Genomic DNA, 17,070 nt, shown 5'->3' with positions numbered 1-17,070 from the left:
TTGTTCTTTGGAGTTATTTGTTTTTTAACTCCAAAGCATATCTTAACGTAGAGAGGTTCTGTCAAAAGCTTTTTCTGACCCACAGTCATTGAATAGCATTTATGATTGAACTTCACCCTTCTATCCAATCAGATAAGGCCAAAGTTAAGGGTGCGCAGCTGTCAGTCAGTAATAACCTTCTGGACCCGTATTCACAAAGCATCTTAAAGATAAAAGTAGCTCCTAACTTCACGATTTAGGAGAAACTCCTAAAAATAATGGGTGTGTATGATGTCGGGTCAGAGCTCATTTATTGTTTGATGAATAGCTTGCCTTACAAACGGCTTGGAGATCTCCAAGTTGTCAGCATTGCAAAGTTACAATTTCCCTGCGTTGCCAAACACTTAGTTTCCGCACTGATCAGGTTGTTTCAGTCGGAGATGTTACTGCATCCCTCACAAACTCCACAACGATCATTAATCCTGATCATTATTAGGATGTCAGTGTTCAGTTGTCCTGGAAGCAGACATTAAAGTGGATCATGTTAGCATGAAAAGAAGCTGTCCCCATGTCGTCGCTCTACCCACGACCCAAATGTAGATTCATTCAGTAAGTAATAAGTTTGTAGTTAACGCCATGAGTAACCAGCGTTACACTATCAGCTGCTGGAAGATGTCGCTGTGGCTGAAGCACATGATTCCTGCATTCGCCGAGACAGCGAGGATGTAGGTTGAGGATGGGGCAGGAAGAGGAAGTGGAGAGGTCGTCTTGTGCCAGTGCCAGCTTGATTTCGAGACCTTAAATATTGCAGCTTTAAATGGTTACAGAGTTAAAAGTACTGTGTTGATGTGTGTGTACTCCAGGGCATGAGCTCCGTCTTCTTCAACAAGGGAGAGAACTGCATCGCGGCGGGCAGACTGTTCGTGGAGGACACCATTCATGACCAGTTTGTTAAGAGAGTGGTATGTGTCTTTTTATCTAACACTGCTGAGGTCTTATGAATCACATTTTTCCCCACACCACTGACAAGCAAAAAGCTTCCTATAGACAATCTCATTGCATATGAATCCTTCAACTGCAAATTTGCCTCTAAAGCCAACACAATAAGTACATCCTGAGGTGGTTTTCATGAGCTTCACCGCAGCATGTAACCATACAGAAATGTAATATCTGACATATATGTCCCTATAAGGGGATTTATCATTATCACATGTACATATGAAGGATGGATGGATATAGGAAAATATAAGTTTACAATGAAATACCCATAGTAAAATTTCTATATGAACATATATTAAAAATATCTATGTGATGAATTTTATATATATTTAATTTATATATAAGTTCATTAAAAACATACATATAAAAGTTCTATATGCTTATTCTGTAAATTTTTTCTTATGAACTGTGAAGATAAACATATTTTATATTAATGAAAAAAATGTAAAACACGTTTATCTAGGAAAGTGTTCTCAGACTTGGATCTAATGATACGATCATTCAGCTTGTTTGGTTCATTTTGATCAGTAATGCCCACCCAAAGCACATATGATCAATTTGATTATTCTTTCAATTTATACAGGAGGAATCATTGTATTTCCTTTTGTCTGTAATCTTATTATTTTACGTTCTAATGTGAAGACCTCTGTGTCTTTTATCTCAGGTTGAGGAGGTGAAGAAGATGAAGACTGGTGATCCACTGGACCGCGCCACTGACCACGGTCCTCAGAACCACAAAGCCCACTTGGACAAACTGGTGGAGTATTGTCAGACCGGTGTGAAGGAGGGAGCCACCCTGATCTGTGGGGGCAAACAGATCCAGCGACCAGGTAAGACAACAGGAGACACTGGATGAGAAGGATGAGTTTGACCCGTCTATATGATGTGTGTCTCATTATATCTTTCCTTCCAGGTTTCTTCTTTGAACCCACAGTGTTCACTGACGTACAAGACCACATGTACATCGCCATAGAGGAGTCGTTCGGCCCCGTCATGATCATTTCCAAGTTCAAGGGCGGGTAAGGATATAACTCGAGCTTACGTCTCACTTTGATATGACTCGTATCCTCATTCCCGCCATCTGCTGGCGTCCTGGTGTTTGGTCCGACAGCAACTTAAATTTTGAACAGCACACAACAAAACTTGTGCAGTCAGAAATCTGTCCAAAATTCAATCTATTTTATCTTTTAAAGACCGTTTTACAACCAAACATCTGTCAGTCAGCTCCAGACTGAACAGAACTCAGACTTTTAACAGGATCCAGGAGGAGGGACCACATCACACCGGTTTTAGCCACTTGGCTCCCAGTACATTTTAGAATTGATTTTAAGATCCTGCTAGACTGTTAAAGCTCTTCACGGACTCTCTCCATGTTAGATATCTGACCTCTTATGACCCAGCTCGTAGCCTGAGCCTATATATTTTTTGGTTTTATTGATTTCTCCTGATCACTCTCTTGCTGGTGACGCTGCCTCTGGTTTATTTGCACTCAAACACTTTATTTGTATTTCTGATTGGCTTGTTTTAACTGTTGCCTTATATGACCTCTATGTTTTATGATGCTGCCTTGTGTGAAGCACTTTGTAACCTGGGTTTAGAAAAGTGCTCTGAAAGTAAAGATTATTATATCATTATTATTATTATTATTCGCTTGCTTTAAGACGTCATAAGATTAGCCTTGAGTCTTTTCTTCTCTGTTCTGACCCCCCCCGTCTCCACCCTGTCTCCCTGTCTCCCTGTCTCAGTGAGGTGGACGATGTCCTGAGAAGGGCCAATGCTACAGAGTACGGCCTGGCGTCAGGCGTTTTCACTCGGGACATCAGCAAAGCTCTGTACGTCAGTGAAAGGCTCAACGCCGGCACAGTTTTTGTCAACACCTACAACAAAACGGATGTGGCCTCGCCTTTCGGAGGCTTTAAACAGTCTGGTTTTGGCAAAGACCTGGGTAAGAAAAACTGCTGCTGTTGATCTGTAGCTGTGGTTCTTTCATTTATGGGTAACACTTTATATTTGCCTTCAGTCATCAGTCATTAGTTAATGATGAACAAATCCTTCCGAAAACGTTGATATACATTTGTAGATGGTTAGTAAGCGCTGTGTTAACATGTCACGAATGTGTTGTAAGTCATCGATAAACTTTTAGTCAATGAGACAATCATAAACAAATCATTAGTAAGTGATCAATAAGTTATTCACCTGTAAGTTATTCAAAGATTAATCTGTTGTAAGTCTATAGTAACGGTATCTCTACACGCATTGGTTAATCAAATGATGAACAAGTAATAAGTAAATGATCAAAATATAATTTGTTGACTCATGGTTAATTACTTGTAAGTTCGCCCATTACAAGCACAAAAAACAATGATGATCAAGTTATTATTAAATGAACATGTCTTGAAGTGAACAGACATTTATACATGAGTAACAGTTAGTGTGGTAAACAGTGACCAGGTGGGTCAGAGGTAAATACAGTGACTGGTTCTGTGTGGAGCCGGTGGGATCTGGCCATGAAGTGAACGTCTGAAGCAGTTCTGACCTGCCAGTGAAGCTCGTCTCGTGTAGGTGATCAGGGAGCACTGAGAAGCACTGCAGTACAAACTACAAAGTGTTCCTCACCTGTAAGAAATGTAAACACATGGCTAAATCGTTCACAAAGCTTTCTGCATCCCCCTAATCTAAAGTGGAAACTGTTGTCTATGTATAAATGTGTAACGTAGAATTTCCAATGTGCCTCAACTGTTGCAAAGGAAATGTAAATGTATAATTCAGCCCTTCACTAATCATATGCAGAGCTTTGTGTAGACCATTAAGTTGCAAAACAACCTATAGATCATTTTTTCAGATCATTCTCTGAAGCTGGTTTTTATCTATTCTGACCAACGTTGTTATAAAGTGTTACCCAGTTATGTGTTGTAATAGAATTTGTATTTCAAACAAGGGAAAGGAAATATAAATAAATGTAGGTCATAGTTTTAGTCACACTGTTAATGCAGTTAATTATTACAATGAGCTCATCATTCAGAGGGCGCAGTGTGTTCATTAATGTTGATAATGTGGTTGGTTACTGTGACCGTGGTTGACTTGATTAATTTCCATACTTACTGTCGGTCTCTCTGTTACACCAACAGGACAAGAGGCTCTCAATGAATACCTGAAGACAAAGGCAGTGACCATCGAGTACTGAGCCGCATCACAGCAGACAGGAAGCACTGAGGACATCAGCTTCCTGCATTCAGTGACTTCTGCACGGACACTGGCAGAAGAGATGCTTAAGGAGATGCACAGGGCCACGTGGAGTGATGTCATCAGCTCAGACCTGCAGTCATGCCCCAAGAGTAGTGACTACTGACTGTTGAACTTAGAGCCTTAACATGCACTAACACCTTCATTCTGTCTAAGTCCTCTCAAAAGCACACGCCTGAGCTTTGTTGTAATAAATATTGTCCTGAAATATGGAAATGATGTGTTTGTAGGTAGCTCAGGTAACGTCTGACACTGTTTTGTTATCAGTGTGTTTGAGGTACAAGATAGAAAATGGAAACAGATCAAATAATTCATTTCTAATATGGCTTACATTAGGTCAGAAAAGTCTTAAGATATATAACATTTCTATTCATTTTTGGTTATCAATGAAAACTACTGAACACCCGCCCCCCCCTGCTGTGGATCTCTTTATTGCTGTTGTTGTTGTGTTTCTTTTTCATGATGCATTTTTAAAGGAATAGTTTTAACACTTTGGAAAATGAACTTTCTTAACTCTCATACCTGTACGCCAAATACACAGCTGTAGCCACAGTTAGCTTAGCATGAAGACTGGAAACAAGAGAAAGCAGCCAACCTGGCTCTTCTAAAAGATAAAAAAAAAAAATCCTTTTGCCAACAACTCTTAAGTTCATCATCACGTTGTGTCGTGTTTTATTTGTACAAAAACTGACATGTAAAAACGATAAGCTGTGGTCTAAGGCAGTGGTGGCTGCACAGGAAGGACTGATTACTCATTTATTTATTTTTTAAATTAATAATAATAATAATAATAATAATAATAATAATATTAATAACAATTATTATTATGAGATAGGCTATTTATGCAGTAATTACAGGCCTTGTACTTAAACTTGTTGCAGTGTGGTGAGAAAAATATTCACTATTCAAACTAATTATCATTATGCAACAAAACTGTAAAACAAAATTACAGTTGTGAGTGTGAAGCAAACAGTCAAGCAGAGATGGGGTCTTATTGGTGGAGGGTTTGAGGGGTTTTCTGCTGCCAGCAGTTCTCTGATGTGCTTAAAGCTGCTCCTGTCCAGGGATTGGATCCTGAGCTCCTGAGTCCATAGACAAACTGAACCTCCCCATCACGACCTACTTAATGAACAACAGTAGTAAGTGCAGGGCTCACTGACGCCATTTAAATGCTTTTAATGTGAAGCTGCAGCTGTTTGCATCAGCACAGAATATCAGCAGATACTTATTTCTTAATACTGCAAATATATAAATATTGCATTACTCTCATCAGTGGGCCACAGGCTTAGTCACCATTATTTTACCTCATTCAGTGACTTAAAAATCTTTGAGATAAGGAAGGTAGAGATAGGGAACGCACTCCTACTAGCACATACACAAACACACACCTAGACATAAGAAGTGGCGGTTCTAGCTTGTCTGGTGCCCTGGACAAACACCCCCTTAAAATAGTAATAAATACCAATTATATACAACCATAAAAACCAAAATAAAGTAACACAAATAGAAAGGAAAGGAGGAAAGAAAAGAAAGGATTAACACACTGAAAAGAACCTAATTATTACACTGTTGCACACTTCAAACAAGATGCACGCATTTTAAATTGCACAATTGACATCTACACATTAAAAAATGGAAGTACAGGGATGGACCTAACAATGTACAAAGTGTTTGTCGCTCCAGCTGTACTCTAGCAGGGTACAACATATATACCTGGAGAGGTACAGAATTCACACCTTATGAGGTACAGTTAGAGTGACGTGCCATTTAGTGCCTTTTTGTGACAAAAACAAACCCCTATATTCAGAGACTAAATCATTTACAATTATTCAACCAACCAAAAACTCTAATTTCAATGTATTGTTCTGATAGAGCTGATTTGTCCTAAAAAACAACATGAAAAACAACATGAAGTTGTGCAATTAGTGCAACCAAGCAAAATTTCACATCTTGGCTTCACACACAAAACAAGTTTAGTAAAAAGTACACTTACAAAATCCTAACTCACATTCAGGTTTCGAGTCAATCCATTCACATGGACAGTCATTTTTATTATTAGAAGGCCTAAATACAAAGCTGTGCTCACGTTTTCTAAAAGGATGGAACTGGGGGAAAAGTTGACTGCCAACCACCAGTGATATTAAAATTTTGTCCAAAATGTTGAGTCGACTTCAGACTGGCACACGCCTACTCCATCTACTTTCACCACACTGTACCCTGTTCCAGTAATCGTCCTTTTCCAGTCATTGTCCATAAGTTGTATGGTTGGAGAGGTTGTAGCAGGGTATGCCTACATAAAAGAAAACATGCAAAATAACATATATATATATATATGTGTACATGCAGACAAATATACATACAAATAAAATAGACAATCAAATTACTAAATTGCACAAATCCTTCATCCTCCAGCCCCCCTAATTATTACATAATTATATTTATTATTTGATTTCACACAACCCAGAGAGGCGATGTGTCTGTGAGACTACAGGTCTGTATTCACAGATCCACCCTCTCCCAGCACCTCAGAGAGAGACAGGAGATCTTCTCAGCAAGCAGAAGCCTGCACGAACCGAATCCGCCATTGGACACGAGCTGTCTATATGTCTCTACCTCTGTATAAACATTAATGGATATCGTTTGATTATTGTTTATTCCCAGGGCTCGCGCTCCTCCTCGGCAGAGCACCGCACTGTGGTCTGGACTGCGCCCTGCTGGACAAGCAGGTGGATCGACCATCACGACAACAGCTTGTACAGTCAGTAAGAAAAGCGGTGCTGGGTGCTGATTTCAGCAGCGATCACAGCTGCACCGTGTTCAGCCTGAACAGCCCACCAGCTCGTGTCATTGGTGCCTTGTGTAAACTGGGATGGGCACAATCCTGCAGGAGCGGGCGCCACAACAGTGTGTGGACAGGGTTTTCATCAGGGAGAGGGAATGGAAGAAGAAGGCGCTGTGGACCAACAACAGGCCTAATGTGGCCAGGTACCGTCACCTACTGTTGTTTATGGTTTGATGATGGCGGGAACAGGGATGTCCCTCTGGACTCAGCGGCTCGCCGTCCGCGTCTCGCTGCACTTTGATCTCTAAACGTTGTGTATTTATTTGTGCTTTATTTGTTGTAATCACAAAAGATATCGTCGTGTCGGCGGCCACCGGAAACCGTGGAGCATCTTATTGCTTCTATATTTCATTTGTATTTTCTTATGATCGTTATTTAGGTCAGTGGTTGTGTTTCATTCCTAATATATTTCTTTTCAAGCAACAAAATGGGAAGGCGGCCGTCACAAAGGAAGCCACAGCAGCCACAGCACACGTTCCCCAGCCAAGAGAATAATAATGAGAGAGTGAGTTCACTTTCTTTTATCAAGCATCAATTAATTAGAACGCTCCTATGATTAGCATGTGTGCATGCATGTAGAGGTATATTACTTGTAAGTTATTTTTGAATTTTTTTATTTACTTGTTTGTTTTTATTTATTGATTTGTTTTGATTGTTTTATGTATTTTAACGTAGGTATATCATTCAGCTTATTTTTATTCTTGTCTATAATCACTTCAACTTATATGCATAACTCAATATTTAAATGTTTTTATTTTTAATTTTACTGAGACTGTTGTGTTATTGTGGGGGGGGGTATTAAGAATGTTTGAATGTTCTGTTTACGCTCAAAAATGAACAAAAGCCAATAAACAAAGTATTGATAAAAGTTGCTAAAACACCTAGCTGGATAATTACTCATCTCTCAAGCAGAATTAGCGAATATTTGTTTATTTCAGCTTTTCAAATGTGATGATTAGCTGCTTTTCTCATTTTTATATATTGAATAACTTAGAATTTTGTATAAGAAGCCTCCCATAGGCCAAAAGTGAAAACTTCACTTGCACATACATACTGTAAACGCCACCATCGGCATCGCACAGCACCATGCAACCCAGCAGCTTCCAGCTCAACAGGGAACTCTCAAATTCTGTCACCCAGTCTGCTCAACACAACACCGCCAGGATTTTAAAAGGCTTTGCAGACAGAAGGGTGGGGTTACATAACTCCTGTGGTTAATGGGATGACAGTGATTTGCAGGTGAGGCAGGGTATTAGACCTGTGATGTAACGTTCAAGTACACATGTATGTGTAAGTAAAGTATTCAGTTTTGGCCTAGGCGGCTTCTCATAGTTTTGAACTATTGGTCGATAAAAACAAAACATTTAAAGCTTATCTGCTCTCCACACAATTCAGAGGCCAAAAGATTAATCAATAAATTGATCATTAGGTCCAGCTTTAGTTTTAAGTGTTGAGAGAATGAACATGTAATAAGTTGAAAATATGTGCAGGTATACAGTAACAGTGTCTCTCTGCAATCACAGAGGCTGCAGCAAAGAAGAAAGCACAAGCCTCACACGCCCCTGACTAAACGCAGCAATACTTGCCAACACAGGTGAGACTGCTGTTTGTGCAAATGTTATGTCATTCTTTGTTGTCTGATTGTTAAGATAATACAATCTTCTTTTCTTTCTAGTGCTCAGGGAACCTCAGAGTCAAACTCCCATCCACGACCCTCTGCAGAGGACAGGATGGAGCCAAAGGTGCAACCGGCTGCTCAGCGCTTTGCCCACAGAGAACAGAAGCACACAGGAGTCAGAGGGAGCAGACACACAGCAGCCTTTTCCTGCCACCGTCTGTCTGACTCAAGCCACGATCTGCTGGAGAGACACTCCCCTAAGCTGGAGGAAGCTAGTCTGAGCGGCCATGGAGAAGGGGACAGTGACACTGACTTGTCTGAGTCGGAGAGACTTCCTGTGTTGTCCTCTGGCCGGGTTCCTCCGCAGCTCGAGCTAAGGCCAGACGTCATCGAGGCTGAAGACTGCTCCACTCGCAGCCGTAGGCCCAGAGGACAGGGCCGACCTGGCTTTGACTTTCCAGACTTCCTTCCGCCACCTTTTAACTCCTGGAGCCTCACTCAGCTGGCTGTCTTCTACAACATGGAGGGCCTGGGGGCCCCTCGGCCCAGGCCAGTGGGGTCTTTGGAAAGGTACCTGGAGAGGCTGCTGCAGCTGGAGTGGCGTCAGATCCAGACTGTCCAGGAGGAGAGTGGGAAGTCAGCTGTGTCAGATGTTGTATCCAGCTACCACAGGTCACCAGCTGCTGCCTCATCACGCCTCAGCTCCCCAAAGTGTATCCTCCAGTGTCAGCGTGCCTTCCCCCTCACCTTCCTCTCTTCCCTGGCCAGTCACTCTACCCTGCTCTCCGGCTGTGCCTGCGCTCTGTACCGCATCCGCCACTCGGCCTGCAGCACGTCATGCTGCCGCTCCACCCACAGCCACACTCGTCAGTCTAGACTGAGTCCCATGCTGGAGCGCAGGGGGCCCATGTCACTCCCCAAAAGGAGCTACAGCGAGAGCCGGGTGCACTCCTCAGACAGGAGCACAGTGTCCCAGGCTCAGAGATTCAGCAGCCCTGTGAGGGCCAACAGCCACCTGAGGAGGATGCAAGCCTCAGGCAACATCCGCAACCCGGGTCAAGGTGCTAACACCAAGCCTCATTCCACTGCCAGGGACTCGAGTGTTGGGGCTGAGAAGGACTGTTTGGGAGCGCGGGGGGATGTGATGGACTACAGGACAGGGGGGTTTCGGAAAAGGAGTGGCTCAGAGCAGAGGAGAAGAGGAGGAGTAGAAAGACAACAAAATGGATCAGAGAAAAGACGGAGTGGTTCTGAGTGCAGAAGAGGAGGAAGTGAGCGAAGGAGAACAGCTGAGTTTAAGGAACGAGAAATAAAACCAGATGCTGTCACTGCAATAATGGACAATTTACACGGGTCCAGTTATTCTCCTGATAACAGGCCAAACAGGCCCAAACAGGTTGAATTTGTTTGATATCAGCAATTTGGGTAGTGTAAGGAGGTGTAATCTGTACGCCACAGCTGCAATCATCACTTTTGAGATTTGATTATGAATCTATATTTTCAGATTGTTGAAGTGTGTTTCACTTTTTCCATCAGCGAATGTGATGTTTTGCAATATTTTTCTAGTCTCAGCTAATTATAGTTACATCGTTATGTTTAATCCAGTGCTGTTAAGTTAAATAAGCAGATCCTGCAGTGGATTTTTACATGCACTGTTGATTATACATAAATCTTATGCGCATGTGGATATTTATATAAATACTCATTTTGTTTCTTTCTGGCTGCAGTGCAACAGCGGAGCTGAACGTGAATGTCACTGACTGACTGAGTGATGAAGTTACACTATTGTTCGTTGCTCTTTCCAAATGATTTGGAGCAAACAAGCATTGTTGCCAATTTAGCGCCTTTGTTGCTCGTTGCTAGATTTCCCAACTTTTTTTTAAATAGCACCATGTGACAAATCTAGTGACTTTTTTGGACAAACCTCAGCTACTTTCTGTAGAAGAGAGTCGTCAGTGTTGCCCTGCGAGTGCGAAGTCGAGCTTTCCCTCCACAGACACGCCTCTTTATACTGAACACGGCAGCTGATGTGAATGAGGTTCTAACTCTCTCTGACTGATCATTTTATGAGTAAATACAGCCAAAATCACAGCACAGTCTTTGTCTTTAACTTGTGTGTTTGGTGGTTTTGTCAAGACGTTATAAAATCAGGATTTTAGCAGAAGCTTGGAAGTGACTTCTGTTTAACATGTAGTTTTAATGAGCCACGTTTCAGTCAATATCTCAAACTTGTTCCATTGTCATGACAACAGAAACAAAAAAACATGTCAGTGAGAACAGCTTTATTGTGAATTCAGCTTTATTAAAATACTGTATATGTCAGCAGAGAGGAGGAGAGAACAGATAAAGAGCTGAAACCATCTGATACTAAGCAGAAGGAAAATAGCCTACAACGCCGTATAACCATACACTAGGTCTTAACCCAGTAAGCCTTCGTCAGCGCAATACATTATGTATATGTGTGTATGAGATATTTTTCAACACTACCAGTTTTACTAATGATGTGAACGCTGGAACAATCACTCTTGTTTTCGTCTGTCAACAAAAAGAAAAGCATCACAAAAGTTATTAAAGCCTGATGCTTCTAACTCTAACAAACTTTTTTATGCCTCCGCGCCGGAGACAGCCAGGTATATTGTTTTCGGGTTGACCATCTGTATATACGTACGTATGTACATCTGTCCTGTTCTGGTGAAGACAATAACTCAGTAGGACTCAAGGCTGAACTGATCAGATTTTGGTGATCAAAGGTCAAAGGTCAAGGTCAGTGTGACCCCATAAAACACTTTTTAGCCATAACTCAAGACTTCACACAGCAATTATGAACAATTTTACACAAATTGTTTTTTTTTTTATATGACTGAAGAAACAGGGATGTAACCTGAAACTAGTCTGAGTGGTGGAGGGATACAACCTCGAGGCTAGTGAGTAACCCACCTGAGTCTCTGATAGAATTGTCTACAGGCAAGTTGTATTTTGCATAGGTGCCATGCTTCAACAAGGAAGAAGAATGCAAGGATTCACAATAATAATAATACTTGATACTATTTTTCCTGTCCATCATGAGTCCAACAAAGTTATGGTGCAATGCTAAATTGTTGGACTACTCTGAATAAAATGCTTCACACTGCCATGGTTGTCATAGTGATTGTCTGACTGATGTGTCTGTCATGGGAGTACAGCTTCATCTAGGAGCGAGCAGATATGCTCTGAAAATGGCAGTTCTGCTGAATCAAAACAAAATTACAGAAAACTGTAATTACCATTTGGTGTCAGTGACAAGCTGAATTGCTGTATTATATGTGTGACTTATTTGTAGATAGTGTAGATACTATATACCAATTGTTTTGAGAATGAAGTCATAATATTACGAGAATAAAGTTATAATTTTGAGAATAAGAGCATAATAGTTCAAGAAAATAGTCATAATATAATGAGAATAAGGTAATTTTAGGTTGCGTCTTGTCTTAAAGGGTAAATATCAGAAGCTTTAAAATGAGGAATGTGGAGCATCCTGTGAAGTTCTACTTTTCACAAATGAGAAGATACTTCATCTTTTGGGCCATCAGCATCATCATCATCATCAACATCATCATCAGCAGCATCAGGACACTGAAAAGACTAAAGAAACCGAGTCTATTCCATTGTCAGACAGACAAACAGCAGCTGCCAGAAGCAGCTCAGGCGGCCACTGACTGTACTTCATCCCGTTTCATTAGTTGATTGTTATATTCCTAAAAACGTTTATTTCTCTCGAAATTTTACATTTTAATTCTTGTAATATTACAACATTATTCTATTAATATTACGACTTCTTTCTTGAAATATTATGAGTTTATGGGGCACTTTTTTAAAATCCCCATACTTGACAGTAGAAATGGCTTTTTTTTTAAAGTTTTTCAACAAACTTGTGCTTTAATTTGAAAATCTGTTGTCTTTCTTTGACATTATTAAACTAAAATGGTCAAACCCCGCGGATGGGGATGGGGATGGGGATGGAAAGACCTAAATGTATTTTTACAAGTATTGTGTGGGGAACTATTATTACGCGCTTCCCTTGAGGTCTTCCTGTATCCCGTCCAGTTGCTGTTTCAGACCGGACGTATTTTTACAGCTACACCGCCACCATGGACGCCGTATCCCAGCGTGTTTTGGAGTATATGATAGAAGTTGAGGAAGCAGCGGAGGATGTCCTCACCACTAAGCAACAGGTAGATAAATACTCTGTAACAACAAGATGGATGTTATATGCAGAGTACGGAGGGATACATCAGCTAACAGAGCTAACTGACAGTGTTAGCAGCTAAGCTAGCAGCTAAGCTAGCAGCTAAGCTAGCAGCTAAGCTAACAGTTTTACCGTCTCGCGTGGAATGAATAAACCTAGCCCGGATAGCGGTGTGGTAGCTCTGTGTTACTGGGAGGTGAATAACACTGCAGCCCTATAGTTATGTAAATACTGTAAATATTAGTGATTAATAGTATGTGTTAGGATTTGTGTTATGATTTGAGGGGGTAGGCTTGATCTGTGAACTATCCTCACACAGAAAATGTAATTTCTCACGGAACTTTTCTTTAATCGATCTTTTCAAGTTTGAATCTGAATATTGAGGTTTCAGTGTTTCAGTGTTTACTGAATAGTGATCACCTATTAAGTCCTGTCCCTTATAAAGGATGGAAAACGAATATAAATCTTTGGAATGGATGACAAGTGAGAAAACAAACAAAAGAAGATAAATATGATGAAAATAATAATACCTTATGTATCATGTGTGTATAACAGTTAATGTGCAAAGTAAACTAACAGTGCTTTACAGAAAAGAGAAAAAGCAAATAGTAAAGGCGAAATGCAAATAACGAACAGATCATGAAGATAAACAATGGTATTCAACACAGGAGATTAAAAGTTAAAAAGAAGAGAATGTAAATTACAAGGATGTAAAGGTAAAACTTTGAGAAACATTAAGTATGCATAAAAGCTTTTTCATTAAAGAATGTTTTAAGACGGGATTCATAACAGTTGTGGCCTGTCTTATCCCAGTCTCTGGAGTATATTAAGTATGGTCATGTCTGCACAAACTAGCTAAGTGCAAAATACTTGCAGGCCTTAATTTGCATGCATATTCTTCACACTGTTTTTATAATGTTAATAGATCTAATGATCTTTTTCAGGATTTTTGCCCAGACCAACACTTCATTTTATTATTTAATTCCTGGGCATTTTTGTGACTTTTTATGCCAGACAGTAGAGAGATGAGAGGAGAAGAGCGACAGAGAGATGCTACATAAGGACTAAATTTAGTCCTCAGATGTGCTACAGTATCAGATGTGCTACAGTATCAGAGATGACAGTGTTTCATATGATATCTAATATAGGTTTGTATTTTGATATACAACAGCACCAGACATTTCAAATAAAGCTACCTGACAATATTTCATTGATTTTCCCACTCAGTCACTGTAGGCTGATGATATTGCATTTGAATGAAATAAAACTACTGTGTTACTTTCAAACTGACTATGTTTTAATCATCAATCCAAAAACTTGATATTAGCTTGTTCTTACTTTTTCATATTCCACAATGGAAAAAGCACATTGATGTTGTAACATCATATCCTGCGTAATGTGGAGAGATCGTTTTCTCTGTCGCTGTTTCAGATTGTGGACCTGGACACAAAGAGGAACAAGAACAGAGAGGCGCTGAACGCACTGAAAACGGAAATGTCAGATTCAGGTGAGTGGCGCTTCATCACAAGATGTCGACACGGAGGAGAGAAGTGTTGAAATTCAAGTGCATCCTGTTTGAATCACAGTTGTTAATGGACACGCATTGACATCCATTGGCTTAGGTTATGTAAACACTGATTACAGTAATTTTACAGTGGAAACAGCTGTTTGATATCTTGATATGAATCAGGTGTACAGTTGTAATACTGGTTGTAGATGCCCTGTACGTGACTTGAGATTTACCACTGCTGTCATTTGCAGAGAAAGTGAAGGTTTGCTTTGGAACCATGTTCATCAAATTTCCCAAATCAAAGACAAGAGAGATGATTCAGAAAGGTAAGAATGACCAGTTAATATCTAAATATATTTTGCTCCACCATTAAACTGAGTGGATATAGTTTTACTCATACGGATGTACAAATGTTTGGGCACCCCTGCGAAATTCCATGTGTACTTCTTCACATAGTTTAAAACATGTATGAAAGGAACATTAAAGAAGTCTCACTTTTCATGTCTGCGGCTGCAGAGGTTGTATTTACTTATTTGCACTTGCAGTGAAAACCTTTTGCATACAGTTCCATTGTTGCTAAATGTGATCTGTGTTGGTCTTTGTTCATCCATAGACCAGGAGCAGCTGGAAAAGGAGATCAACGACCTTCGCAAAGGACTGAAAGCAAAGGTCAATCATCTCAATGAGATCCAAGGTATGAAGAGCATTTGATCTGTTCAGTTGGCTACTTGCAGCTTTAACCTTTTAAACGCGATATCTCAATAATGCCTTCAGGGATTTTCTTCAAATTTGGCACAGATGTATACTAAGACTCGAGGCTGAACTGATTAGATTTTGGTGGTCAAAGGGCAAGGTAACAGTGACCTCATAAAACATGGTTTTGGCCTCTTGAATGTGGTATCTCAAGACCACCTTGAGGAAATTGTTTAGATTTGGCACAAACATTCACTTAGACTCTGACTTTGGTGGACACGACATGAAGTGATAACATTTTATATCCAAAAGGTCAAAGGTCAACTTTACTGTGAATCCATCAAAGTTCAGTTCACTTTTGAGTTTGTTAGGTTTGATTAAATCCAAGGTAGCCATGATGTGTCTTTCAGCTCTATCATCGTATTTCTGGAAAGTCTATGGCCACTTTTAAAGCTGTAGATGGTTGTGTTGTTTTGGCTGACAGTGTATTGTACAGTTGTGTCTGTTTCTTTATCTAGGTGATTACTAAAATGGCGATTACAAGGAGTTAGTTTGCAGCATGTCAGAGTCTCTGAAGATGAGTTACAGGCTTCTTGCTTTGTAGTATCTTAGCCTTAAACCAGGGCTGTTGATCTTTTGACCTTAACTCCTTAATCTTTGGACGCATGAAAGTAACAAGCTGAGAAATGCCATTACTTGTGAAATATTTCTGCAGTCTCCGTAGAAGGAATGTCTGGTCTTTGTGTTTGTACAGAAAGCAAACTGTTTTTGAAAGATATGGGATTGATGCAGACATGTTATTAAACTCTGAATGTTTCCCAGTGATTCAGCTGCAAAAAACTAAACTACGAGCTATGCGGACATTTGTTGGGAGAAGGAGTATGAACTGAGTCCAGTGTGTTCAGTGAGATGGATGAGGACGGACAGGGTCTGGGAATCATCGGATAATCCATCATTTGTTTGTACAGAAAAAACGTTTTTGGTGTCAGAATCAAAAAATGAAAAACCAATCAGTTTTTAGCAGCTCCTTTTTATCATTTTTGATTGAAACCAAAAACCGAATTCACCTGATTTTATTTTATTTTTAAACCAAAAACAAAAAATGATATTCATGATATTCATTTTTTGTTTCCGAAGAAAAACTGAGAAAATCGAATGTAAAAAATGTTTTGTTTTTTTGCAAATTCATTTTTTTCATTTCTCATTTGGCAGAGACAGTAGATCGGTGGACAGACAGCAAGAGGAAGTGATGTGTAAAAAAGTCTAAACAAAAGCCAGGACATAAAAGTATAACATTAGACAAACAGACAGAGAGATAGAGACACACACACACACACACACACACACACACAGACACACACACACACACACACAAAATGGACTTGCACTTGCATAGCGATTTTCTAGTCTTGCTGACCACTCAGAGCACTTTACAATACTTGCCACATCAACTCACACATTCATACATCGCACTCATACACTGATGGAACAGCCATCAGGGGCAAAGTGGGGTTCAGTATCTTGCCCAAGGACACTTCGACATGTGGCCTGGAGGAGCCGGGGATCGAACCACGACCCGCTCTCCCTCCTGAGCCACAGCCGCTCCAAATAGACCATGTGATTTGGTTTTTTGGTTTAGAATTAAACATCAATTAAACCCCAATTAATTTTTTTTTTCTTTTTGGTTTCAAACAAATAATGGTAAAAGGAATTGCCAAAAACCAAAAAATGGTTTTGTTTTTGATACAAAGATTTATGTTTTTTTTTGAGTGAATTATGTGAATTATGGATTATCCGATGATGACCAGACCAGACAAGCAGGGCTTTCAATTCAATAATCATTCCTCTGGTGAAACAGTTGAAAAAGGGAGGTCCTTCATGGCATCAGTCCCAATAACATCCAATGCAAGTGGAAACGTTTTAATTGTTATCATTTTGTGAGCAGTACACCCTCAGGACTT

General features: G+C 40.1%; 3 protein-coding genes across 3 annotated transcripts in view; all 3 read left to right on the top strand.

Moving 5' to 3' along the window:
- Positions 1 to 4,627, top strand: part of aldh1l1 (aldehyde dehydrogenase 1 family, member L1) — a 28,323-nt gene extending 23,696 nt beyond the window's left edge. The window contains exons 20-23 of the mRNA XM_023424713.2: positions 1,643 to 1,808; positions 1,892 to 1,997; positions 2,724 to 2,923; positions 4,107 to 4,627. Coding sequence (XP_023280481.1) covers positions 1,643 to 1,808; positions 1,892 to 1,997; positions 2,724 to 2,923; positions 4,107 to 4,162 — 528 coding nt within the window. The 3' untranslated portion in view covers positions 4,163 to 4,627. The remainder of the gene's footprint in view (positions 1 to 1,642; positions 1,809 to 1,891; positions 1,998 to 2,723; positions 2,924 to 4,106) is intronic.
- A 2,098-nt stretch (positions 4,628 to 6,725) lies between these two features.
- On the top strand, positions 6,726 to 11,814 carry LOC111668592 (uncharacterized). Its single transcript, XM_023424662.2, has 4 exons — positions 6,726 to 7,206; positions 7,484 to 7,568; positions 8,587 to 8,657; positions 8,739 to 11,814. The coding sequence occupies exons 1-4, from the start codon at positions 7,091 to 7,093 to the stop codon at positions 10,090 to 10,092; spliced, it is 1,626 nt and encodes a 541-aa protein (XP_023280430.1). The 5' UTR covers positions 6,726 to 7,090; the 3' UTR covers positions 10,093 to 11,814.
- Positions 11,815 to 12,743: 929 nt separating this feature from the next.
- pdrg1 (p53 and DNA-damage regulated 1) lies at positions 12,744 to 16,413 on the top strand. Its single transcript, XM_023424790.2, has 4 exons — positions 12,744 to 12,892; positions 14,338 to 14,413; positions 14,668 to 14,742; positions 15,030 to 16,413. The coding sequence occupies exons 1-4, from the start codon at positions 12,809 to 12,811 to the stop codon at positions 15,125 to 15,127; spliced, it is 333 nt and encodes a 110-aa protein (XP_023280558.1). The 5' UTR covers positions 12,744 to 12,808; the 3' UTR covers positions 15,128 to 16,413.
- The last annotated feature ends 657 nt before the right edge of the window (positions 16,414 to 17,070 follow it).

Source organism: Seriola lalandi, unplaced genomic scaffold, assembly GCF_002814215.2.
Source record: "Seriola lalandi dorsalis isolate HSWRI2012SDOR001 ecotype SW California unplaced genomic scaffold, Sedor1 jcf7180002054748, whole genome shotgun sequence".
NCBI lineage: Eukaryota > Metazoa > Chordata > Actinopteri > Carangiformes > Carangidae > Seriola > Seriola lalandi.
This window is presented reverse-complemented; position numbering and strand designations above follow the sequence as displayed.

Bases quoted from the DNA above. Each gene is read 5' to 3' on its own strand.
- LOC111668592 (XM_023424662.2), top strand. From the start codon at position 7,091: ATGGGCACAATCCTGCAGGAGCGGGCGCCACAACAGTGTGTGGACAGG. The intron at 7,207-7,483 runs GTACCGTCACCT...TTTCTTTTCAAG, and splicing joins AACAGGCCTAATGTGGCCAG to CAACAAAATGGGAAGGCGGC. The intron at 7,569-8,586 runs GTGAGTTCACTT...CTGCAATCACAG, and splicing joins AAGAGAATAATAATGAGAGA to AGGCTGCAGCAAAGAAGAAA.
- pdrg1 (XM_023424790.2), top strand. From the start codon at position 12,809: ATGGACGCCGTATCCCAGCGTGTTTTGGAGTATATGATAGAAGTTGAG. The intron at 14,414-14,667 runs GTGAGTGGCGCT...TGTCATTTGCAG, and splicing joins AACGGAAATGTCAGATTCAG to AGAAAGTGAAGGTTTGCTTT. The intron at 14,743-15,029 runs GTAAGAATGACC...GTTCATCCATAG, and splicing joins AAGAGAGATGATTCAGAAAG to ACCAGGAGCAGCTGGAAAAG.